The 26896-nt window shown below is 36.0% G+C and overlaps 2 protein-coding genes across 3 annotated transcripts; one reads left to right on the top strand and one right to left on the bottom strand.

Moving 5' to 3' along the window:
* The first annotated feature begins 569 nt into the window (after window positions 1–569).
* On the top strand, window positions 570–3219 carry LOC145033560 (uncharacterized). 2 transcript variants are annotated; one of them, XM_078982148.1, is made up of 10 exons: window positions 570–802; window positions 1176–1278; window positions 1379–1479; window positions 1589–1657; window positions 1740–1855; window positions 1943–1997; window positions 2098–2218; window positions 2378–2425; window positions 2595–2689; window positions 2975–3219. In XM_078982148.1, exons 1-10 carry the CDS (start codon window positions 752–754, stop codon window positions 3074–3076), a joined length of 861 nt encoding a protein of 286 aa, XP_078838274.1. In that variant the 5' UTR covers window positions 570–751; the 3' UTR covers window positions 3077–3219. The 2 variants fall into 2 exon arrangements, with proteins under 2 accessions (XP_078838274.1, XP_078838275.1); XM_078982149.1 differs by lacking the exon at window positions 1943–1997 and having other exon boundaries at window positions 2112–2218; window positions 2975–3218.
* Window positions 3220–4070: 851 nt separating this feature from the next.
* On the bottom strand, window positions 4071–4687 carry EPF1 (epidermal patterning factor 1). Its single transcript, XM_078982147.1, has 2 exons — window positions 4524–4687; window positions 4071–4361 (listed from the first exon to the last, which is right to left on the bottom strand). Exons 1-2 carry the CDS (start codon window positions 4615–4617, stop codon window positions 4123–4125), a joined length of 333 nt encoding a protein of 110 aa, XP_078838273.1. The 5' UTR covers window positions 4618–4687; the 3' UTR covers window positions 4071–4122.
* Window positions 4688–26896: the final 22209 nt, after the last annotated feature.

Genomic DNA, 26896 nt, shown 5'->3' with positions numbered 1-26896 from the left:
CACTACAATGAAAATGATCATTAGCGGCGACAAAAGTCGCCGGTAATAATTCAAGTTGTCGCCAGTAAAAGTAATAGCGGCAACGTGTCGCCTGTAATAAATCGCCGCTACTACTTCATCGCTATTGATGAACTTGTCGCCGCTAATGATAGATGTCGCTATTGATGAACTTGTCGCCGCTAATCAATTACTCGATATATAGACATTGTTTGTGAATGTGATTATGCTTTTTTTTTTTTATTAATCATTAATTCATATTATCTAAATTTACGATTTATGTTTTTTCTTTTTGTCGCCTTTCCCTTTCCTCTTTCCCATTGAAACATTTTCATCAAGTCTACAAATTTATTCCGTGAAGTTATTATTATCATGCATGTTGTTACTTTTGTCTTGTCTCATCTCCTTTTGAGAAACTTTACGTTAGGCATCATTTGCTTTTAGGAAAAGAATCATTAAAAAGAGAATAAGTGAATAACCCTTTAATTGCGCTACTTAATCTTCAATTTATATATGCTTCTGTTTCTTTTAGAAATTGACTTTCTTTATATTTTTTTCTTACTAAAAGTGAAATTGGAGAGAAACTGCTTTTGGAATGATGAGGGGTTGAATTTTTAGGGTAAAACATGCGTTTTTATGATATTTTCTTTAACTTTTCAAAACCCACATTGCATTTTTAATATCATTCCTTTTTGAGAGTTTAGAAGAAAGTGATCAACAAGAATACAAGATTTATGTTTTATCTGTTTTACTAATGAGATTAAGACATAGGAAATGCATACCTTCGTGTTCTTCTCATCACAGAGTAGGACTCTCTCTTCATCTCTTTGTTCTTTTACTTGTTAAGTTGTATTTAAAGAGTCCTTCAAATCATTTTTTCACAAAGTGTTTGTTATAATTTCGTGAAATATGATTTGCTAAAATTACTTGAATTTCAAAAGATCTATCTAATATTTGATTACCGCATTATAATGTAGAAATCAAATGAATGATATGCATTATTCTAATGTGTTCGTGGGAGTTCTTCCTAAAATTCTTTTGCTTCCAAGTATGGACTCAATTTTCAAGTTTTCATAAACCAATCACACTAAAATTTCCAATATTCATCACTGAATCCCACCCATTCAGTTTCCATTTACTGATCTATTCATGCACATAACTTTTTGTTCAAAAACCAGGTTGATGAAGATGATTATCCTTGGAGACACCACAACAAAGACAACATTTTGGAATGGTTACATAAGTCTCTTACCAGAAAATCAGTATTAGCTCAATGTATTAGTGAGTGAAATCTGTTTAAAAACATATTGGATTTACTATATCTAGAATTTTATAAACATGTAAAATAATAAAATATCATTTTTTTAAATATTGGATTTAGCTACTGCTATGGTTGGTCCACGACAATGGATTGGCGGAATTTTTGGCATGAAGCATTCTGCAAGTAACAAATATGTTGATTTTAAGTACACTAATGTTCAGGTATTATATCAGACTCCATTAAAATTATAAAGTTTTGAATATTTTGATCAATAATTTGTATTTTTTTTTTGTGAAAATCTAACAAGATTCTCATGGAAAATTTTTACAGGAAGCAAGATATCAAAAGCTTAGAGAACGTACAAATGTACCTTTTGATGAAACTCGCATTGAGCATCAGGTATATTTATTTCTTTAACTCCTTTTTTAAATTTACATTGAGATGATTTCTTGTTTGATGCAATTTTATGTTTTATTGACAGAAAGCCCTTGTAGAATTGTGGAATTTAGCATATCCGAATGTTACACTTACAGGGTTGATCTCTGATCAATGGAAGGAAATGGGGTGGCAAGGAGCTAATCCATCCACTGACTTTAGGTACATTTTTTAATTTTTTTTAAATTTTATAAAAGATTAAATATATATTCATTTGATTATATGGATTATATTTTGTTTTGTCATAAGGGGTTGTGGTTTTCTTTCACTTGAGAATTTGCTGTTCTTTGCAAAAACATTTCCAGTATGTTTACTTTCTAATTAAAACTTTTAGATATTATTCATGAAATAGCAATTTGAAAAACCAAATCCAATTTACTTATTCATAATATTTCAAAATGAAGGCTGCTTTTCGTAGGTTGCTATTGAAACAACCTGGAAAAAGAGCAGAATGGGAATATCCTTTTGCAATTGCTGGCATTAATATATCTTTCATGTTAACTCAGATGTTGGAGTTGTATTCAGGTTTGTGAGTTGAAGTTTTAATAATAATAATAATAAGAAGAATTATTATTTCGTTTCTTTTTGTAGCTTATCTTAAATTTAACAGACTTATATATGATTTTGTTGGAAGTGAAGAAATGAGTGTATATAATCTTACTAATGAATTCTGTTAATTTGCAGTTAAGCCTAGGTGTCTTCACTGTGTCAATTTTGTAAAAATATTAGGAGGTAAGTATAAAGTATCATGAAGTACTACTTTTGAGTGTATATATATATATATATATATATATATATATATATATATATATATATATATATATATATATAATCTTGAATCCTTCTACTTTTAGAAACTATTAATAATGGATTCGATATTCATGGGAACAATTTATTGTAGAGGACGATGAAGCCTTTGATGTTCTATATTGTATTGCTTTTGTAATGATGGATGTACAATGGCTTACAATGCATGCCTCATACATGGAGTTCAATGTACTCTCTTTCTCTCTCTCTCTCACACACACACACACACTTTGAATACGGTAACATAGTTTCTATATTAAACTGTTAATACTGTAAAAAGAATATGTTACAGTATTAACAGTATAATATGTTATAGTGTTCAAATTATGTTTAATACTGTGAACGGGTATTCAAGAACCATGTTACAATTTAATACTGTAACATGGTTGTTGTATAAAAAGGTTGTAACCTTTTTGTAGTTTGTATTGGAACTATTGATATGTAATAATTTATGTTAATTTATAAAAACTTTAGGAAGTTCTACAAATTACACGAACACAATTGGAGAGAGAACTTGCACTGGAAGACATCCATAGAATACGAGATCTGCCAGCCTTCAACCTTCTGCACCATTAATTTCTTATTTCTTGAGTTGCGAATGATTAATGATTGTATAGTTAGATTCGGGATTCATCTCCTTTCGATTAATGTTATCTGGTTCATTAGATTAAAGATTTTTACATGTTATATTAATGTTTTAATTACTCTTTCTCTTCTCTTGGCAACGTTAATACCAAAGTACACCAAAAAAGTTTTCATTTTTAAACATCATGTTGACAAAAGGTTATCAAGTATATACAAATCGGTACTTTTGATCATTTGTGTTATAGATTGTCTAACCTTTTATTTTGTTAAACTCTTGTATATACACATACATGTGCACATTATTAATCATTTTATTTTTGTGTAATTCTGGTTGGTTCTTATATACATACAATATTTGTTGAAAACATATGAACCAAAATAACTCATAGAAACATAAAATCGTATAAAAATTACGAGTGTTCATAACTGAAAATACATGTTCATTTATGAACATATGTGTGTCTCTCTCTCTCTCTCTCTCTCTCTCTCTCTCTCTCTATATATATATATATATATATATATATATATATATATATATATATATATATATATATATATATATATATATATATATATATATATATATATATATATATATATATATATATATATATATATATATATATACACCAAGCTAAACATAGCATCAAGGAAAATCATCCGAAGGAGAAAGCACCAAGACAACACATGCAATAACAAGTCACTATGAGGGCAACGCCACGAGAGCAACGAAATTTATATGGCATTTGTATATCATGAGGCTCTAAAAATATTTTATCTCCGAAACATTACCAACTCAATCAACTGGATAAGAGATAAAATTATTTTATATGTGAGATTAACGTTATCTGGTTATTACTCGTTCTTTTTAAGTGTAAAGAAAAAAATCTTTAATCGACACATTTAATACTATATATAAGTACACACACTACCAAAGAACTCTGTGACTGTAATTATCATTAAGAAAATTGTGAAAACAAGAACAGAAACCAAAACAAAATCCTCTACGTTAGATTAAAACAACATGATACATGGGTTTAAGGAACAGGATAAGATTTGTTTTTACACATGCACTTATAAGCCATGGGACATGTTTCTGCCTCTGCGATGGATGCACATACGAAGCTAACCATAACCAGTCTGCATGGGGAACACGATCCGCAGGCATGGGAACAGTCTGGTAGCCTTGATCCAACCACTTGAACTGTATCTGATCCCGCTCCGGCTCCTCTTTGCTTCTCTGTGGCTCCACGAGTTTGATGGTGATGTCCATGACCTGTTAATTCACGTGAGATCGATTAAACAAAAGTACAACACAGTAATGCACATGGAAATGACACGTTGTACAAATACAACCCAATAATGCACATGGAAACATTCAGATGTGCATCGTAAGATTGTACCATATATACATCCTTGTCGTGCATTATAAACGTACGTGAATGTTGCAAACCGATATGCCTTGCGGAGATGTCAAGAGGAAGAAGCAGAAGCAAGGAGAGAAACACAGCATTGCACAACGAAACCTTCATGGTTATAATTAGATATGTGGGAGTTCGTTGTAGTCTTTGTGAGATCGATGAAGAAAAGAAAGGTGGAGTCGAGGGGATTAGGGGTGGGGGTGGGGGTGGGGGTGGGTGATGAGATTTATATGGAATGGAAAGAAAGGTGGTATTGAAGCAAGTCACAGGCAATGGGGATCGAGGGGAAAAGGGTCACATGAAAGAGGGTGAATCACAGGGTAAGACCACGCTGCAATCAAATGGTTTATGATTTGCTTCACACTTTTATTTGAGCTTCAAATTTACTAAGGTAAATTGGTTCTTGTGACACGAACGAAGGACATTAAATGCAAGTTGGATCCAATGTGACTGTGTTGTGTTGATTTAAAGACTTGGTTAAATACCAATCGATTTACATGTAAAGAGTTAGGATAGGACCACAAAAATGATTGGCCAAGTGAACCATGACAATTCAACCAAAAAGGGAACTTAATAATGTCACATTTTTGTAGCAAGGTACAAGATTTAATTAAGGCGGCTAGTAAACGTGATACCGGCAAACTCCAAAAAATAACGTTGTAATGAAATGAACCACAAAAAAGAAAGTCGTTTTGCATGAAAAACTTTAAATGCAACTTAACCAATATTATTGATTGAAAGCATAGTTTTTGAAAGCAACAACCATATATGTCTCCTTCAAGGAGATCTGATAAACTTTATTAATATCATTGGTAAATTTTGTATACCCCTCGCTATATAAACTTGGTGAGGGTGTATACAGTAGGTTAACCGAACATCTTGATTGGGCTTTTTATGGACCGGAATTTAAAGATCATCTTTTTTGCCTTAATTAACACATGTCCTTTTTCAAGAGGAAAACACACTTTAATTGCATAATTATTTTTTTGAAAATAGACAAAAAGTTATATCTATATAAAAATCATTTAGTTACCAAAATTGCAGCTGGCACTCACTGGGCTACGCTTTTGTCTTAATGGGCACCGAACCCATAAGCCCACAACATTTAAAGTTTGATTTTTTTTTTTTAACACTTTCAGTTGAGAGTATACTAAAAAAATTCTCTACGGACGAAAACAGTGACATATGTCCCCTCATCAAGTAAACTTCTACAAGTGTTTAATACAATCTCCTCATCCATGAATTCCAAAGCCATATGAGATTGTCTTACATTTTTTCCGGCATTCAGAAACGACTTTGGGAAGTGGTCACTCAGCTACAAGGTGCACATCGTCCATGAAGACTGCATTCGAATATTCTTTGAATGAACCCAAAATGGGAAGGGATCTATTATTTTGACATGGTTTGCTGCTCCATAAGTCCCCCCCCCCCCCCAAAAAAAAAAAAAGAAGAAAAGAACGACTTTCTAAATACAAGTTGTCATATCAATGGAGGAGTTTTATAAACAAATCAGATAATTTGTTAATCATAGATGATTTAAATAATTAAATGAACTAATGTCATAAAAGCACTTAAGTTTTCAAAAAATATTTAGTTTTATCCTTTGGGTTCAATAAAGCCAGAAGTTTGTGTAAAAATTTTCATTGTTACCATTTTAGCTGGTTACTCGGTTATCAATACATGACTTGAAAACATAAGGGTAAAAATGAATATTTTTTGAAAAATTAACGACTTTTATGACATTATGCAACACCCGATCTTGGAGGTATTATTTTTATTTATTTAAAAGCTTAATTTAATTGAATTCTACCCTACGATTGGCGTAGGATAATCCCTCTACGTTGGGTGTAGGAGGAAGCTTGGATCAGGGCCGGTCCTAGATAATTTGGGGCCTGGGGCAAAAAATTAGGGCCCTCATTTTTTTTTTCTTTTTTTTTTTTTTGTAAAAGTGGGTGGCACCTCCCGAAATTTTATTAATTAAAAAAAATAATACAATTGAAGGCTGAAGACTTCCCACCTATGGAAAGAAAAGACTTCGGGACAGATCCCGTAAGCCAAACAACCTAACAACTATTAATACAAAAAAAAAAAAAAAGTCTAAAAAATGCTTTGAAAACTAATACATAATCATATCAAACAAAAGCAAAAGAAATTTATATTTATGAGCTTTTTTAGATGCAAAGTCATCAATTATAGAATAAGTTTAATATTATCCGACAAATCTTTTTCAGTGCATAACATAGCCAAACAATTTAATCTTTCTTGTAACATTGATGATCTCAAATAATTTTTTAATAATTTTAGTTATGAAAAATTTCTTTTTGCTGATGCTACAGTAACAAGTATTGTTAATAAGATTATATATGCAATACAAACATTTGGATAACAATCTTTACTTTTGACAAACTCTAAAATTTCAACCGATGACATAACAACATTTGACAAAGTCTTTTGTAATACTTTAAGTTCCGTCAAAAATTCATTTAAATCCACATCACATAAGTTATTATAAGTAAACTTATTTACAAAAATAGCAAAACTTTTTTTAAGTTCAAAATCATCCAATGACTTTAACCTTTTTGAATTATATAAAAATCCAAAAATATTTTCAAAGTTTGTTAGTTGCTCAAATTTACTTTGTAATAACATAATTGTCTCATCAACAATATATATATATATATATATATATATATATATATATATATATATATATATATATAATATTCGATTCTAAATGAGTCTTCGGGTGATAGTAATTCATCTTCACAATTAATTTCATTAGATTGTTTTTTCTAATAATTAGGTGCTTTTTTGGAATATAGGTTCAACATTCATATATGATGCAATGACTTTAGCATTATCAATACTAAGGGCGTAACCTTTATTTCTATAATTTTTAAAAAATGTCATCATATTTTTTAATAGATCAATTGTGACATCAATACACATAGTTTTGGTTTGCATTAATTTACTAACTTTATTTATAGCAAATAAAATATGATACCAAATTATCATACCAAGTAAAAATACATAACTTTCAATCACATTAACTAAACTTTCAGCTTCACTTTTAGACTTCGAATCGTCATATGATAAACATAATTCTATCAAGGCATCCCTTATATGAGGAGCTTGAAACCTAATAGTTTTATATGAGGAGCTTGAAACCTAATAGTTTTGATACTTTTTATTCGACTCTCCCAACGTGTATTAGATAAAGATTTTACCGTTAAATTAAGGACTTTATCAAGTAATATTGATCATCTTTTGATTGAACTTGAAAATAATACAAAATGCATTGCAAAACCCCAAAAAAAGAAATGGCTTTAGCACAAGAATGAGCCATGTCACTAACCGTGAAGTTAAGACTATAACAAGCACATGGCATAAACAATGCTTTTGAATTAATTTCAAGTAATCGTTTTTGAACACATTGATGTTTTCCTTTCATGTTAGAATTTTTAAAAGTAGAAAATATATCGGGTTTAGGACTTTTTAATAAGTTTTTAAATGCAATTAAATCTTATGGTCTTAACATTAATGATGTAAGAGGACAAGGTTATGACTCATTAAATATTAAGTCCATAAGATTTAATTGCATTTAATAACTCATTAAAAAGTCCTAAGCCCGATGTATTTTCTACCTTTAAAAATTCTAAAAAAATTCTTCAACTTTTATTTTATTATCAGACATGTTCACACATCGAATACAAGAGTCATTTTTTCTTGATGGCTAACATCGGGGGTGCAATCAAGGATAACAGAAAAATATTTTTATTCTTTTATAATATTCATTATAGAATTTCTGACATTATTAGCTAAAATAGAAATGATTTCATTTTGAATTTTGTGCTCTAAATAATGAAGATGAGTTTGATGATTTTCTATATATCTAACATGCTCTTGCATTATAAAATCAAATTATGCCATCATTTGAATTGCTCCTAAAAAAATTATCATTAGATTCTTGAAAAAGGTTTTCGTTACCACCTCGAAAAGCCAAATTATATTTTGCCAAATATTTGATGACTACAATTATTCTTTTTAAAACTTGCCTCCAACATTCTTTTTCAGTTAAAACTTTATTTTGTAAATCTTTATCAATTGTTTTATTATTATCCAATCTTGCTATTAGTTCATCCCACAAATTCATACAAAAAAGATGTTGGAAACTATTTTCATATTCTTTTAAGTCTATCAAATAAATGTTTCCAATAATTAAATTCATCATTTGCTAAAGAAATTTTATTAACATAATTATTAGGTTTAAACAATGTACAACAAAAACAAAACACTTTATCAACTTTTTTTTGAGTAAAATAGCCATTTTCGATCACTCGTCTCACCATTACTTAACTTTCTAGTATAAGAAGCATAAGAAAAATGTCTAGATAGATTATCTTTAGGATACACAAAATTTGATTCTCTTATTGGCCATTTTTCAATCAAAATTTCTCTTAAGTTATTATCAAGATTATCCCAATTACTAGGATTATATATATCTAAAGGCGAAATAAATTGTTCATTGTTATCATTTATGACATTTTCATTTTCATTCTCACTTGAAATAGTAACATTTTCATTATTGATATTAACATCTTCATTATTAATATTTTCATTATCAATATCAACATTTTCATTTGAAACTTTATCTTGCTCATTAAAAACAGTTTCATGTGTGAGATTATCTTGTTCATTTACTTGTACATCAACAGAATTATTATTTTTTAAAAAACTTATGCATAGACCCTTTTTGAGTCTCAATATCTTGTTCAATTTTTTGTTTTTTCTTTCGTTTTTCACTTCCAGTCATATACTTTCTAGGATGCATATTCAATAGAGTGATAAAAGGCAACAAGCAAACAGATAACACTTAAAAATAATAAAAGAAGAGTTTTTTTTTACCTATTGTTGACTGCTAATGATGTTGAATTGCTAATGTTGTGAGCCTGTGAATAACCTCTAAGCAATTGCCAATTGAAAAAGGCCTACTGCCCTACAGTTGCAACAAAAAATTCTGAAGTTAAAAAAAATCATATTAAAAAGATTAGCATTAAACAACTGAAATTAAGAAAATGAATAACAAAATATCTCTAAAAAACCAAGAGGATACTTACAGATTTACATGGATTCACAATCACACAATTAGATTATCAGAAGGTCATATTCATATTCCTAGATTATCAGATTCTACAACAGCCTACATAGAATAAAACTGTGAAGATCAGATTGACAAAAAAAATAGAAAAATAAGAAATTCTAATGCTAAAAAGTAGAACTTACATAAAAAAGAAGGAAGAACCGAAGAAGAATCACATTCGGCAATTCTGGTGGGATGAAAATTGGAAATCAGTAGGAATCATGAAGGAGAAGACCTAAACAGTCGAATACACTAACTCGGTTGAATGTTGAATGTCGATTTTAGAATAAAAATCACTAAATCAGAAGCCTTAATTCTGAAATAAGAAAAGATGAACTAGAGAAGAAATAAGAGATCGATATAATTGAAATTGAAGAAATAATATAAGAAATCTGACTATTTGAGACCGTTGCTTACCTTAGAATCCGGAGAAAATGTTTGGATTCTCCATAGAAATTGATTGTTTCATTGAATATTAACTGCACCTTGCCGCCTTGGAAGTCAGACATCACTCGCACCCCAACTCCCAGTCTCCCATTAGCTACATCTTTCCTTCCTCCCGCTTTCTTCTACTTTCTTTTTGGGTGGACCTTTGATAAAAGACTAGAATATTGGGATTGAGTAATGGGTTAATTCTATATAATTAATATAATAAATATAAAATGGGGGCCCTATGGAATTTGGGGGCCCAGATCGGTCGCCCAACTTGCCCAGGCCCATGGACCGTACCTGGCTTGGACTTGGGGACTTAATGATCAACGCAGGGTATAGATTGAGTTATGTATGGCATAGCAGCCTAGAACCATAACCTTAATCTTTGGGGTTGTGAGCCCTATTTAAAGGCTCTAACCCCTTCAGACCCTCTCCATGCTCAGCCTCCACCCCCTTAAGTAGCCAAAGAGAAACCTTAACCTTCTTATGTGAGTTTTGGTGACCTTTAAGTGTTTTGTGTGCATCTTTTAAGGAAGAACTTCATTGGGAACCTCCAAACTTTGTGGATATAGAACTTGCATCACACAATCATCCTCCAAAAGTTATAAAGTTCTTACATTGATGATGTTCCATGTTAGATCTCGTTACTCTTGAGATTTCTATGTTGTTATCACTACAACCTTGGTCTTTGTGAGTATAAGCTACTCTAGGCCATATGAATATCATTTCTAGTCATTTTGGGGTTGCTAAGTCATAAAAATGAGAATATGGTCACTCTTATCCATCCATACAAGAGCTTTTAAGCAGTAGAAGACTTTTTGGACCTATGGTTTGGATTAGTGCTCTTCGTATGCATGCAAATGGATAAAGTTGGAGACTTTATCCATTAAGATGTCCATAAATTAAAGTTTTGGAAGCTTGGAGGGTTAACTTTATGTATTAAGCACTTAATAGGAAAAGTTGGACAACAACGTGCTACACATGGCGTAGTTTTAGCTATGATATGCCTAGCTATTTTTTGTCTTGTTTTGTTGCCTTAAGCTCTACATTAGGCGTAGAGCTTCATGTATGAGGGGCGTAGGTCAATTGAAAGTTAACCGGTGACTTGACCATGGACTTTGACCAGGGTTGACTTTTGGTTAACTTGAGAGTTTTGGGATTTTGGATTGAAATTGAGTGTCGATGTGATATTTTTTGGACTGAGAGGTGAGTTTTCCTCACTATACTCATGGGTTGAAGGCACTAATGTCGACCCACTATATTGTGTATCTATCCTTGTGTACCGAATATTGCTATGTTGTAGTCATTTGTTAGATTGATAGATTTGTATGAATAGATGTACTTGTTGGATTTTGTTTATCTATTGCATATGTCGATATAGTGCGGTTGAGTTAACGCTTTACTTCTCTATGTTATAAGCCAACAAAATCAGGGTAATCCAGTATAATGACCATGGGTGGCATTCCCGGAGATGTTTAGGTATGTCAAGACCATTATGATTGAGCTTTTCGATGAGTTATGCGCCACCGTTACCGAGGTTACTGTTGTCGCAACCACTACATCCATTGTTATGGGACTCTAAGGAGATGGATGAATCGGCATCGGGACTTCACCAACATGAAGCCCTTAGAGTTTGAGGGGATAAAGGACCCGGTCATCGCCATGAAGTGGATATTTGATGTGGAGGGTTGTTTCTTCACCTGTTAATGCCTAGAGGACCAAAATGTCAAGTTTTCCTTGAACCTTCTTCGTTTTGGGGTGGTGGGATGTCAAGTCCACCAAGAGAATTGCACCCTTTGTTTGCAAATAAAGTGTAATATAACGATAAAAAGGGGTATCATCCTTGGGGAAATGGTTGTATTCAATCACCAAGGCAATCCAATAGAACTAGTGTAAATAAACTAACTACAATTAAAATAAAAGGGGGGTTCTGTGATTGCTTGAAAACTAAAAGAATTGAATAACTAAAAAGCTTGCAACTAAGCAAGATAGTGAGATGCTCAAATATTGGAGAGAATCGGTTAACCAAGGCAATTCAACACAACGAACATTTGTGTGTTTATCGTTAGGATTCAATATGAAGCTTATCATTCATCCTAAATTGGTTATAGCAATCATGAAGCACGATATGCCAAGATTCCTTATAGGTAGTATGGAGGTTGGTGAAGCCCAAAACACACCTTCTTAATCAAAATCAAGGATTCAATTGAAGCAATTTAACCTAAGATGTTGATTAGCCTTAAAAATGAAGGAATCCCGAATTCCTAGAGGATGTCAATGCTTACACATCCATAAAGGAGTCATGATACATAAGCTACAGATGATTTCTACCATCATAAAGCCCTTATTCTAAGTAAATTCAATGATTCAATGCTAAACCAAAGAAATAAACCAACAATTGCTCATTCAAGTACCAAGCTCATGATCAAAGTATTAAACAGGCATAAGAAATTTGAACTAGAATCATAAATATAAGATAAATGGCAATTGAAAATTAAGCATGAATCCTTCAAAACCCACAAATATCCAAGGGTTTTAGCCAAAGTTAACTTAAATAAAGAAACTAGCCACTCATGGCAACAAAATAACAATCACAAAAGTGTTTTTGCATCAAGAATCTTCCAATTACTTAAAAAGATGAGAAGAATGAGTATCAAGCTCCAAATCACCTCTAATGGTCTCTAATGGTGTAAAATCGAATTATCAGCTGCTAGACCTAACCCCCCAAGTAAATGGTGAGCAAAATGTAATACTGTAAAATTTCAAACAAAATTTTCATTTTAAAAACACATAAAAAATAGTGTCACTTTTCTCAAAACCACAATGTATCATATGTCAAAAACACAAATCAAGAAAACAATTGATAGTATCCTAGAATCCTCAAACATAGCCTCGAACATGTGTGTACAATCAAGCCGGAACCTTCCCGCTATCCTGAGAAGTACCTAAAATACATAACACACAACACGGTAAGCATGAAGCTTAGTGAGTTCCCCAAAATACCACATGCACAAATAACAAGCCTCTCATGGCTATAGCTCGACATGGACCCTCCGATCATGTGTCTCGGTAAGGACCCTCCGGTCTCACGGATCGGTGTGGACCCTTCAGTCATGTGTCTCGGTGAGGACCCTTCGGTCTCATAGCTCGGGTTGGGCCCTCCAGTCCTGTATCTCAGTAAGGACCCTTCAGTCTCACATCTCGGGTTTGACCCTCCGGTCCTATCTCAATAAAACACAAAATAATATAGCATATATCACAAAGACAAAATGCATAATATCACATAACTCAATATAAGCGAATAGGACCCTCTGGTCGATAACTCAAATAAGACCCTTAGTAACACAGTATTACCGCTTAGGTAAGTATAGTGAGAAGACTCACCTCGTAAGTAAAGCAGATATGTCACGTACTCGAACCACCGGTCTAGCCTCTGCCTAACATATATCGTAATTAAATATAATTAATAAACGACCCCAAAGATGTTAGGCTAAACCCACTACTAATTCTCATAAGGATAAAATACCATTTTTACCCTTCCATGGCCTCTAAAGTCCATAGTTTGACCAAACCCTAAAAGTCAACAAAGTCAACATCAAGCACGTACGTTGTACATAGATCCCTTTACGTTGGGCGTACTTCTTCGCCATGCATGCATCGGAAATATTTGACGCTACGCTGCGCGTATCCGGTAGTACGCTTAGCATTTATCCCAAACTTACTTTTCCTACTCTCCTGGTCTTAATCCGTTACGACCATAGCCATAATCTTAGATTTGGACTCACTAAGGGCTAATACTCCATAAAGTTCGTGACTTTAAGCCTTTGCATAGCTTATAAAGTCTATAACCCATAAACTCTCACACCTTACTCACAAAAGTGCTCATATATCAAGCATGGGGAGATCTTGACGTCCAAGATCCCATTTTTATGAGTCCACTCCACTAGAGACACTTAAATAAAGAAACTAGCCACTCATGGCAACAAAATAACAATCACAAAAGTGTTTTTGCATCAAGAATCTTCCAATTACTTAGAAAGATGAGAAGAATGAGTATCAAGCTCCAAATCACCTCTAATGGTCTCTAATGGTGTCAAATCGAATTATCAGCTGCTAGACCTTACCCCCCAAGTAAATGGTGAGCAAAATGTAATACTGTAAAATTTCAAACAAAATTTTTATTTTAAAAACACATAAAAAATAGTGTCACTTTTCTCAAAAACACAATGTATCATATGTCAAAAACACAAATCAAGAAAACAATTGATAGTATCCGAGAATCCTCAAACATAGCCTCGAACATGTGTGTACAATCAAGCCGGCACCTTCCCGCTGTCTTGAGAAGTACCTAAAACACATAACACACAACACGGTAAGCATGAAGCTTAGTGAGTTCCCCAAAATACCACATGCACAAATAACAAGCCTCTCATGGCTATAGCTCGACATGGACCCTCCGATCATGCGTCTCGGTGAGGACCCTCCGGTCTCACGGATCAGTGTGGACCCTTCAGTCATGTGTCTCGGTGAGGACCCTTCGGTCTCATAGCTCGGGTTGGGCCCTCCAGTCCTGTATCTCAGTAAGGACCCTTCAGTCTCACATCTTGGGTTTGACCCTCCGGTCCTATCTCAATAAAACACAAAATAATATAGCATATATCACAAAGACAAAATGCATAATATCACATAACTCAATATAAGCGAATAGGACCCTCTGGTCGATAACTCAAATAAGACCCTTAGTAACACAGTATTACCACTTAGGTAAGTATAGTGAGAAGACTCACCTCGTAAGTAAAGCGGGTATGTCACGTACTCGAACCACCGATCTAGCCTCTACCTAACATATACCGTAATTAAATATAATTAATAAACGACCCCAAAGATGTTAGGCTAAACCCACTACTAATTCTCATAAGGATAAAATACCATTTTTACCCTTCCATGGCCTCTAAAGTCCATAGTTTGACCAAACCCTAAAAGTCAACAAAGTCAACATCAAGCACGTACGTTGTGCATAGATCCCTTTACGTTGGGCGTACTTCTTCGCCATGCATGCGTCAGGAATATTTGACGCTACGCTGCGCGTATCCGGTAGTACGCTCAGCATTTGTCCCAAACTTACTTTTCCTACTCTCCTGGTCTTAATCCGTTAAGACCATAGCCATAATCTTAGATCTGGACTCACTAAGGGCTAATACTCCATAAAGTTCATGACTTTAAGCCTTTGCATAGCTTATAAAGTCTATAACCCATAAACTCTCACACCTTACTCACAAAAGTGCTCATATATCATGCATGGGGAGATCTTGACGTCCAAGATCCCATTTTTATGAGTCCACTCCGCTAGAGACACTTAAAGGGACGGGTATTAGGCTCTAGAGTTCAACAAACTCATAAAGCTTCAAGCTTTAGGAAATAAACCCTAACATGAAACAAAATATACACAAATCAAAACATTGAGAAAGCTTTGAGCTTGATACCTTCAAATAATGCACCAACCACATGGAAACTCAGATCCAAAGCTTGGACTCCAACTCTGTTATCTTCAAAGCTCCTTCTTCACTCAAAGAATCCTACAAGAACTCTTAAAAGCTTAAAATGGTCACTCAAGCTAAGAGAACAGAAATTAGGGTTTTGAGGGAGTTGAAGACTGGAAATAGTAGCCAGAAATGAGGCCATCATGTTCCTTAAATAGGAACACACCACACAATTAGGGTTTTCACTTTGAGCCTAGTACGCCTAGAGTACCCTCTGGTATGCCCAACGTACTAGGAGGCTTCTGCATCCAAAACACGCACTTAAGTACGCTGAGTGTACACATGCGTATGTCTTGTGTACCAAGCTACCACCTTTTCTCAAATAAATGGCTAAACTTGACAACTACAATAAAGTAAGAGTTAATGAGATATACCTGGCATCAGGATGTTACAATTCTCCCCCACTGGAATCAGACTTCGCCCTCAAAATAATATTTTGGAAATAACTTTGGGTGCTGCTCATACATCTCGGAATCCGGCTCCCAAGTCCACTCAGATCCCTTCCGATGTTTCCACTGAACCTGAACCAAGGGCACTTATTTATTCCTCAAGACCTTCACCTTCCTATCCAAGATCGCTATTGGCCTCTCAATGTAGTTCAGGCTTTCATCAACCTGAATGTCCTCTAAAGAGACCACTGTCGTCTCATCGGCTACACACTTCCTCAGCTAGGACACGTAGAAGGTGTTATGAATCTGGCTCAACTCTGCAGGAAGCTCCAACCGATAAGCTACCTTACCCACTCCGGTGATCACCCTAAAAGGACCAATGTACTAGGGTCCAGTTTGCCCCGTTTCATGAATCGGATCAACCCTTTCCATGAGGATACCTTCAGGAGGATAAAATATCCAACCTGAAATCTAGCTCTAAACGGTGCCGGTCTGCGTTCTGACGACTCTGGGCCGTCAGTAACCTCTATCTGACCTGTTGGGTCTGCTCTATCATCTTAAGCACTGTCTTAGTGCCCGCCATCACTCTCTGTCCTACCTCTCCCCAATAGATGGGAGTCTGACACCTCCTCCCATATAAGAGCTCAAAGGGAGGAATACTAATACTGGAATGATGACTGTTTTTGTATGAAAACTCAGCCATCGGCAAGTAAGTGTCCCAACTTCCACCAAAGCCCACAACACATGCACGTAGCATGTCCTCGAGCGTCTGAATCGTCTACTCGCTCTACCCATTGGTTTATGGGTGATATGTGGTACTGAAGTGCAACTGGGTACCCAACTCCTCATGAAATTTCTTCAATAACCTTGAAGTACAACGCAAATCTCGATCTAACACTATCAATGTTGGCACCCCATGTCATGCCACCACCTCTCGAACATAAACCTCGACCACTTTCTCCACAAAACAGGTCTCACTAGTAGCCATAAAGTGAGTACTCTTCGTCAACCGGTCTATAATCACCCATATTGCATCAACACCTCGCGCGGTCCTCGGTAACTTGGTGATAAAATCCATGGAAATCTACTCTCACTTCCACTAGGGAATCTCTGATGGTTGCAATGGGCCATGTGGACTAGTGCTCCGCCTTGACCTGACGACAGGTCAAGCATCTCTCAACTACCCTTGCCACATCTCTCTTCATGCACGGCCACCAATAATCCCTTTTCAAATCCAAATACATCTTGGTGGCACCCGGATGGATCGAGAATCTCGACCTATGGGCCTCTTCCATCTAAATACGTCGAGCTCCACCTGTATATGGCACCCATATCTGCCCATGGAAGGTCATAATCCCCCGATTATCCGTCTCAAACTCATAAATCTACCCGATCACCTGCTCGCTCTTACAGTTATCTGGTCTCATGGCCATAACCTAGGCCTATCAGATGGTATCTAAGACTGGAGTCATCCTCATCATCCTCCTGCACATGTCTCGGATCAGAGCACTCACTGCTCTACGACTCAGGGCATCAGCTACCACATTACCCTTGCCAAGGTGATACAAAATCTCACAGTTATAGTCTTTCACTACATCCAACCACCTCATCTATCTCATATTTAGGTTGGGCTGATCCATAAGGTACTTCAGACTCTTATGGTATGTGTATATGGTACACCGGACACCATAGAGATAGTGACACCAGATCTTGAGGGGGAACACCACTGCCCCCAACTCCAAATTATGGGTGGGATACCTCGTCTCATGAGGCTTCAACTGCCTCGATGCATAAGCTATCACGTGTCCCCTCGGCATCAACACAACACCCATCCCTAATATAGATGCATTATAGTAAACTACGAAGTCCTCCACTCCCTCGGGAAGGGCTAACACTGGAGTTTCGCACAATCTCTGGCGAAGAGTGTCGAATGAGGCCTACTGATTGGGCCCCAAAGCAAAAGTAACACCCTTCCTGTTCAATCTGGTAAGAGGAACGAAAATCTTGGAGAAATCCCTGATAAATCTCCAGTAGTAGCCTGCCAAGCCAAAATCAAATAATAGTTAGTGGGGTGTTGGTTTCGGGAAGCCAAGTGAGAAGATTTGAATCTCTGGGGGTTAAAGTGTAATTTCGGGACTTATTTTGTGAAGGTTTTCAAGAGTAAGGGGTGTTCAGTAAAATAGTGGAGTTTTTATGAAAGGATTTTGAAGGCAGGGGCTGCTTGGTAATTATTATGACTTAAATTGAAGGAATATGGGAGTGAAAGGGGCTAAATGGTAACTTTTGTATTCCTTTTGAAAGGAATTTGAGAGGGAGGGACTGGAAGAGTAATAATGGTTAAGTTTGATTATGAGCGGGACATAAGACCCGACACCCTCCCTTAGGACCCATATAAATGACAACATAAACCCTAAACCTAAGGTATCTCACAGTCGCCACCTTCCTGTTGTGTTTCCAGCCACCACCACCCTAGTTCCGATCAACCAAGGCCGCCGACGGACCATTGTTGCCGACAAAGCTGACCTCTCTCGTTGTTTTGTTGGCGATATCAAAAGCCGACAAGAAACCCTTCCATCTCCGGTGGACATCGTCATATTGGAAGTCGGAAGGGCGGAGCCATTAGCATGTTTTCCGTTGCTATCACTCCCGGTAGCCATTCCCTTTCTGTTTCACCAATGATATGCCCCAGCCGTGCCTGTCATCATCACAACTTCGAGTGGTTGTTTTCGTTGCCACCTGCCTCCTAAGCAGCTGAGATGGGTGTGTTCTCGGCATTTCATCTCGTTTTAGTGACTATGGTTCATGGTTTACGATGATATTGCGTGTGTGTGTGTGTGGTTTTTGTTGGGTAGGAGCTGTAAAGAACCACCATAGCAGCTGGCCATGGTGGCTGTCACCGCGATCCACCGGTGTGCCACCCTTGGCGTTGTTTGTGTTGTTGTTGTTGTCGCTGTGAGCCACCAGGTGGGTGGTAGGGACCGTTTCTCAAGCATTAGTGTGTGTGTATGTTCTGTTTGGTCAGAAAGCTAGGAAAAGGCCACCACCACCACCGTGAGGTAGTGGCTGCCACCATATACCACCGCCAGCCACCACAAGGTGGTTATGTGTGTGTGTTGTATTAGTGTGTGTGTGTTCTTTGGGGTTTATCATTGTACATTGTAACAAAAAATGAAATAATGAAAAGAAAACTCAAACCACCAACCTATGTATTAGTGTGTGTGTGTTCTTTGGGGTTTATCATTGTACATTGTAACAAAAAATGAAATAATGAAAAGAAAACTCAAACCACCACCGTAGGTTGGTGGCTGCCGCCTCTTGTCGCCACCGGCTGCCGTGTCGGGTGGCGGTGTGCTTTGTCTTGTTGTGTTTGATTCGTTTGGGATGCATGGAAATCTATTGGGCCAAATGAGGCCATAATGGGCCCAAGGAAACCCTAATTGACCTAATAAAACCCTAATGGGCCCAATGAGGCCCAAAATGACCTAAAAGCCCAACCAATTGACTAATGGGCTAGTATTGGGTAGGAACCCCTAATTAGGGTTTGGAAAGCCCTAATGGCTTAAAAGAACACTAGGCTTTGATACCACTGAAGGGTTTTGAGCATTCTAACACTCCTAAGGTGTACATCCAACCCTAGAAACATTGGATCAATGTTTTACTAAGATACACGCAAATTTGATTTTCCAAGGTTCTTAACGTAACTAGCATGGTATGGGGAACTTTTAAACATAATAGCTACTAGAAGAACATACCTTTTGTTTTTTGGATTCCTTGAGAACCTTGTGAGCCTAGCACCTCATGTGTGATGCCTAAAAATGTCTCACACCACACCACAACACTTGGAATAACCTTGAGAGAAGCTCACTAACACACAAAATTTGGCTAGGCCTCTTGAACTTACTTGTAGTGCCAAATTTCTAGTCATGGGGTCTTTATATAGTTGTGCCATAAGTAGGGTTACACCATGTATACCCTAATTGTCATGGCCTTCCATATTCCATGATCCATGGGTTTGTAACCTCCATGGACTATCCATGGAGCACCTTATGGGTTTTAGCCAAATCCATACAAATCAAGGATCATTAGCCCACTATACAAGAATAGATGATTTACACAATCAACCCCATATATTTAATTAGTCTCCTTTTGATCACTTAATTAATTCCAAATTAATTCTTGATCAATAGTAATTAAATAATGTTGTTAATATATTAGAACGTATCATATATTAATAATCGTTAAGTGTCCTTTCTCTCATTTAGTCTATCTAAGTGTTGCAATGTCATGCAACCCAAATGGACCATGCGAACCGGGTCAAGTATATTCCAGAAATCGTTATGAACTTAGACACCTAATCCAACAGAAAGGACCTTGGACTGAACACTAAAAGTAAAGTCCACCCTAGGATCAAAATCACATGTGATTTCGATCATACTAGGATATTTTAATGAGGTTTCTGGTCTAGGATGAGGATAAGACAAGAAAAGTTAACTTTAGGATTTGATTTCCCACCCATTTCCAATACAATCACAGTAACCCACGGATTACCTACTAAACATCCATACATTAACCTCCAGTAATCCAAGTAAGTATCTTATCAATATCCTTTCCTTTATTAAGGATGAGATAATCCCCTCCCATACCACAAATCCCACTCCACTTACTGTGAAATTTTAATTGCTCTCACAAGTTCAAGCTTCAAGCTTTAAAGAGGCTTATTTCTTCAAGCATTTCCTAGGTTTGGTTAGTAAATTCGATCCTTCTAAGCATCCTTTACAATCCTATGTTTAGTTCATTCCATTTACACACTCTAAATGTGTTAAAACACTTAGGATAAAGCCGTCTCCAAGGAAGTTCATCCATTCTAAACAACAGTTTAGGCATAGAATCTTCTCAACATCCATTCAAATCCACCCATCAAAACCACTCAAGGTGACCTTCGTACCCCCCATTTTCGATTTTTATATGCTTTGGGGGGGGGGGGGGGGGCGAATACAAGTTAAAATATGGTTGTCCTTTGAATACTTGCATCATTCTTCCTTATTACTTGAATATGATGTTATATTTGTATAAGAATATAAATATCACCTTTCCTTTTTACACAAATTTTGTTTCATATGAAGTTGACATGCAAAAGTAACACACACATAACTTATTTTGTGTTATAAATATCAACCTGGAAATATGAGTTATACAAACTACAACGTTTTGGTAAGTTTTTACTAAAAATAACTTTTTCTAGTAGAAATGGTTATATTTTTAGTCATCACTATTTTGATGGGTTAAAACCCAAGTATATTATGTTTTAACAACATACCTAAACACTAAACAAGATTACAACTGGATATTTATATAATGTTTATATAAATAGTCTACACAAGAACATACGAGGCAAACTGTAATAGGTATAGTTTGGGATTCACAAAAACCATACTTTTATAATGTTTCGATGGTATAAATATTTTGTTAAACAAGAAAAAGAGAGTCATAGTTCACATAAGTTAGTTAATGCTTTAGTGAGACATTCTCTTCACTGTACCTACCTAGTGTACACTTCCGGTCCTGCGTTATAACCCGAGTCTCCTTAAGGGAGAGAGATATTTGTGTATAGATCTATACGGGATTGACAACCCCACACCTAAGTTATTCGCTACAACTAGACGAGCTAGTCTAGGGTGACAAATATCTACCAATTCTGACGCCTGAAGAACATCATACAGGCATAACAGTCACATCAAGCATGGTTATAATAACTCACATAGGGATTAACGATACTCTCTTGGTTTACAGGAAGCTTATACTTCACCAGTTTTATAAAAGTATAAAACTACATACTACTTTTAGTACATTGTCTCTTATATTTCTGGTCTTCGGGTTTAATATTACAGTTCACATATAAGAAAATATGGGATTTTTCTGGAATCAGACATTGTCATTTTACAAGAAGTAAATACAAAGGACATTAATACATTTTTAGTCTTAGTAATTAGACTGACTAACAACATATTTTATAGAAAATATCGGATTTTTTTGGAAATATACAAATTTGTTTTAAAGAAAACAGTTACAACCCTTTTATACAAAAATGTTTATGAACTCACCAACAATATTGTTGACACTTTTTAAAATCACTTGTATTCTCAGGGAACCAGTAACATGTATTCAACTTTTTTAAGATAAAGTGTTGCTGCATTATCGAATTTTACTTTCAGTCATTATTGTGTAGCTTTTGAACAAACACAAATGTAAACTATGTAAGTTTGTATTCTTAATGTATGTTGTTCGGGTTGCTATGCTTCATTTATATTTAACTGTTATGGTACTATACAATTGACGTCATCCTCCCCCAGACGTTTCTGCTTTCCTGGTTCGGTGGTGTGTCAGTTTCAAATAAAACAATTACCAGAGTACAATCCCAAACTCATGAGTTGTGGAAAACACAGGTGTATGCACTATGATAAAGACGGGCCCTTCCTATTCTAACCAGAAGTACCTGAAACCATAAACCACAAACTATAAGCACAAAGCTTAGTGATTTCCCCAAAGTACCACATACCAAACAAAACATATGAGCTGCACAAACCATACATACCAAACATACGATAAGGGGGTGCCAACCATAGTCTTGCCATTATGCCACGAGTCGTATCTTGGTCTTTCCTTGCCAAGTCGGGGTCCAAAACCCTGGGTCTTATAGACAAGTTCCAGGAGCCACCTCCTGGTCTTCTATACAAGCATCACAAAGACAACTAGCAGAAAATCTACAACTTCCTATCTACTTAACTGCAAGAGTCCAAACTCTACTCTTGCATACAGATTTGCTAGGAGCCACCTCCTAGTATTTCATCCAAATGTCAAGGGCCACCCCCTGGTCTTCTGATAATACATAAACCAAATGGGCCGACATTGGTACCTTCGACCCGTAGTATAGTGAGGAGACTCACCTTGACAGTTGAACCTACAAATAAATCTCTAACTACAGATCTGCTAGAATCCCCGAGCTATCAAACAAAAAACACCCAATTAAGAACTGGGTTCCAATCCAAAGCCAACAATCCATATATTGGGTAAAAAGACCATTTTATCCCTCACCTAGTTTGGTTGAAGACTAAAGCCCAAACCTCCAATCATCAATACCTACAAACCAATAATCATCTAAAGCCCACTTATGGCCTAATTTTCCCAATTAGACCCAAACCCTAACATAGACCTTGCTCTAAAGCCCAATAACTTTTCCCTTAATCTAAAACACTTGTTCTTATATGGCTTAACAATGCCCCAAGAAACCAAGCTCAAATAGGTAGCCCAAAACTAAAATGACACCACAAGACCCAATAAGGCCCAAATCAGTAAGACCCACATCCAAAGTTAAGTCCAAGTCCAATAACCAAAAACTCCACTAATCAGATGAACGCATGGCGTTCGTCGCTAAAAAAGATGAAAGGGACTCAAGACGGAACGCGCTGCGTTCCTAGGGGCTACACACAAAGTGCGCGGATAAATTCCACATTCTCATTCTAAGGACATAATCCATTAAGTCTAATGTCTAAGACCCCATAATAGTCCCATAACATTGACTTAAACCATAAATTTGAAGGCTTTAAGCCTTTGCAAAGCCCAAAAAGGTCCAATCATGATTTCAAGCACTCAAACTTCACAAAATGGCCAATAACTAGAACATGGGGGAACTTAATTCATCAAGACTCCAACTTAATATCAAAAACAATTCAGAAAAGGCAAGATCTACAAATCCTAGGCTCCTGGAGTGACTCAAACTCACAAAGAGCTCTCAAAGGACCATAACATGCATACTTCAAGCCCTAACTTAGATCTTATAATGTAGAAGCATGAACATGAGAACTTCATACCTTTAGATACTAGATCTATCTGAATAAAGCTTGGTTCCAACAACTCCAAGCCAACAAATGACTCTTCAAGAAGCTCCTTCCTCCTCTTTAAGCACTAAAACACACTTAAACCACTATGAAGCTCAAGAATCACTCAAATTGAGGCTAGGGTTTCGTTCTTAGGGTTAGGTAGAATGGAGGCTGAAGGAAATGAGGGTTGGAGGTGAGTTAAGGTGTTTAAATAGGGTCCAAGACCCTAAATTAGGGTTCCCATCTAATCATATGAATGCACTGCATTCCTCTAGGGAATGCCCTGCATTCCCATATCCTCCCGTGTCCACATTTCACATGTATGCCATGCATACATATCAGGTACACCCCACGTACCTGGTTAGAACTAAACCTTTCTAACTTCAAATGGTCATAACTTCCTTGTTATAACTCTGATTTTGATGTTCATTATATCCACGGAAAGGTGGCGAGAAGCCCTACACTTCTAACAACTCAAATTCACCTTAAAACTTCTCGATCAAAAACCCAAAATTCATAAAGGCCCAAAATAGCATATTACGAATATACCTTTAGGCTCCAAAGCACAAATGAACATGCAGACCACTTCAAATATAACACCCATATCCAAAGAGGGCCAAATTCTTTCTTCCCTAAGGACCTAAACCTTAGTATAACTGATGATCGTGCCACATCGCTGAATAACAAAGCGAATCGAAACCGAGTGTTACAACGATTATGGATTGTTTCTCTGAATTGGAGATGGTATTAGAGAGTTGCGGCTGCAACCATAGACATAAGACAATCTTCCTAATCTAGATAATTTAAGACTGGAGTGTTGAGTTGATGGAAACTGATGAAACAATGAATAATATATCGATAGATTCAGAATAGTAAAGTGAATCAAAACAATGGGAACAATGATCGAAGTTGTGCTGAATGATTAATAATCAATGCCTTAGAAGAGTTCGACTGGAACTTTTCTATAAAGAAAAAGTAAGGAATCATAAAAACGATTAACCCTAATACAATACATGCATGCAATATTTATAGCCTAACCCTAAAAGCATAAATGCGGATGGACAGACCAATCCATTTAATAAAGACTAAATACATACATACTAAATTTGACACGACACATTAAATAACCCAACAATCTCCCCTTTTATGTCAAATACGGAGTGGAGATCCTTCATTGTTGTTGATGTTTATAAACTTTAAACTATTTTGGCATTAGTCTAAGAAAAGTGTTGCAAACCACAATATACTATTTGATCCTATCTTCAAAGCACTTCTTATCTGCATCTCCGTTCGCTTTGCATTGTTTTGTTATCCCCAAAATATAGTTCAGATAGGATGTAAAATAAATATGCTTGTCTGGTAAGGAGAACGAGCATTTCTAAAATTTCTCGTCTTCTCGTTGTTGAAATGCTACACTCCAATTATCCTTTCGGACTTTACCAAGCCTCATCTTACTTATATCCTTTGGAGCTTCTTTTGGTTGAACATTTGGTTTCTTTCTGAGTACAACAACAATCTCCGCATCTATTTTCCCGATTTCTTGAATGTAGAAAACTAACATTCTTTTTAGATGTGCCACTATTGGTTTGAATTTTTGTTCATCTTTTGAAAAGACAGTAAACAAAGAAATATAGTTGTATGGATTAAGACACGGCAAGTCAGCAAGAGTGAATTCAAAGACCGAACTCCTTACTCCTCAGTCTGCTTTGAATCGCCGTTGATCTTTCTGTTTCAACCGGTCCAAAAAATTTCACTGCGGCTATCTTCTTCGAACTCCATGTCTGATATCGAGGCTTCCCTTGCTTAAGATAGAATGAGAAAATCATATGATTAACATCGTTATCCATAGTGGGAGCTTTCTCAATCTTTTCAAAACTTTAGAACACAAAGGCCTTCGGAGTGATCGGGAAATCAAGCTAAGGTTCCAAAGTATTTTCCAACTTAAATGAAACAACTAGCTCCAATCAGTGAACACTCGGATTATCAATGACCTCATTCAGAATCTGCTCCATAGACCAAGGAGGGAAAAGGCCTTCTGTTTTTTCAAGGGCGACCAGTGCATCACGAGCCTCCTTTTCACGAGCTTTAGCATCTTTAGCAAAACACTTAATTCATCAAGCTCTTTGTCATGAGATTTTGCTTTGAGCTTTTCTCCTTCATAAAAATCTTTTTCTTCTTCTTCATCATCATCAACCATTTTTCCTTTTCCTTTCAATCCAGAAGCTTCATTACCCTTTTGATCTTTTGTTTTTGTCTGTGGTTTGTTTTCGTACTCACTAGAATCTCCAGTTGTTTTCTTGGGTTCTTCACTAGACGTATTCTTAGCTTCTCCCCTTTGTTTCGAAAGAGCATCCAATTCCAAAAAACCTTCAATACAATTAAGCATGCTGAAGACTGGTTTGAGTTTTTTGGCCAGATGTTGTCGTACCGAGATCATGAACAACGAGTCATGAGTCTCTACGAGATTTTGCAAGTAAAGATTTACATCTGCTACACAACTTTTGATAACAGCCTTTTCGGAGTTAAGATCATCATTATGTTGGTTGGCATAAGACAGCTTCACAAAAAGGGATTTCATTTTCTCAATCTTGATTGCAAGCTGATCAATGATTTTGTTTTCTGTAGCCAGATCCTTCTATAGCTTCTCAATCTTGGAGACTATTAAGGCATTCAATTCAACATTATCAACTCGCAAGTCGGAACAAACCGTGGAGAGAGCCTCTTTCTCAGTTTGAAGAGTGGTGTCGAGACCTTTTATAGCTTTTTTCACAGCTTTAGTGTTGCGATCTGAAGAGGTTCGAAAGTCAACCATGAATGTCTGAACATCAAAAATTAGTTTTTTGAATTTTTCGGTCGTTTCATAAACTGTTTTCTCAGAGTTCTCAACTGCTTTGGTTGAGTTTTCAAGATTTGTAGTGTGTTCCTTTGTCAAAGTCACGATCAACGTTTTGTAAGACTCAAGAGAATATTCACTGGTAGACGATGTCTTGGAAGACTCGAGTAGAGTATCCA

Source organism: Lactuca saligna, chromosome 3 (genome assembly GCF_052625555.1).
Source record: "Lactuca saligna cultivar CGN05327 chromosome 3, ASM5262555v1, whole genome shotgun sequence".
Lineage (NCBI taxonomy): Eukaryota > Viridiplantae > Streptophyta > Magnoliopsida > Asterales > Asteraceae > Lactuca > Lactuca saligna.
Note: the sequence above shows the minus strand (reverse complement) of the source record. Positions and strands in the feature narration are given on the sequence as shown.

Bases quoted from the DNA above. Each gene is read 5' to 3' on its own strand.
- EPF1 (XM_078982147.1), bottom strand. From the start codon at position 4,617: ATGAAGGTTTCGTTGTGCAATGCTGTGTTTCTCTCCTTGCTTCTGCTT. The intron at 4,362-4,523 runs GTACGTTTATAA...GTGAATTAACAG, and splicing joins TATCGGTTTGCAACATTCAC to GTCATGGACATCACCATCAA.
- LOC145033560 (XM_078982148.1), top strand. From the start codon at position 752: ATGAGATTAAGACATAGGAAATGCATACCTTCGTGTTCTTCTCATCAC. The intron at 1,856-1,942 runs GTACATTTTTTA...TTTTGTCATAAG, and splicing joins AATCCATCCACTGACTTTAG to GGGTTGTGGTTTTCTTTCAC. The intron at 1,998-2,097 runs GTATGTTTACTT...TTCAAAATGAAG, and splicing joins TCTTTGCAAAAACATTTCCA to GCTGCTTTTCGTAGGTTGCT.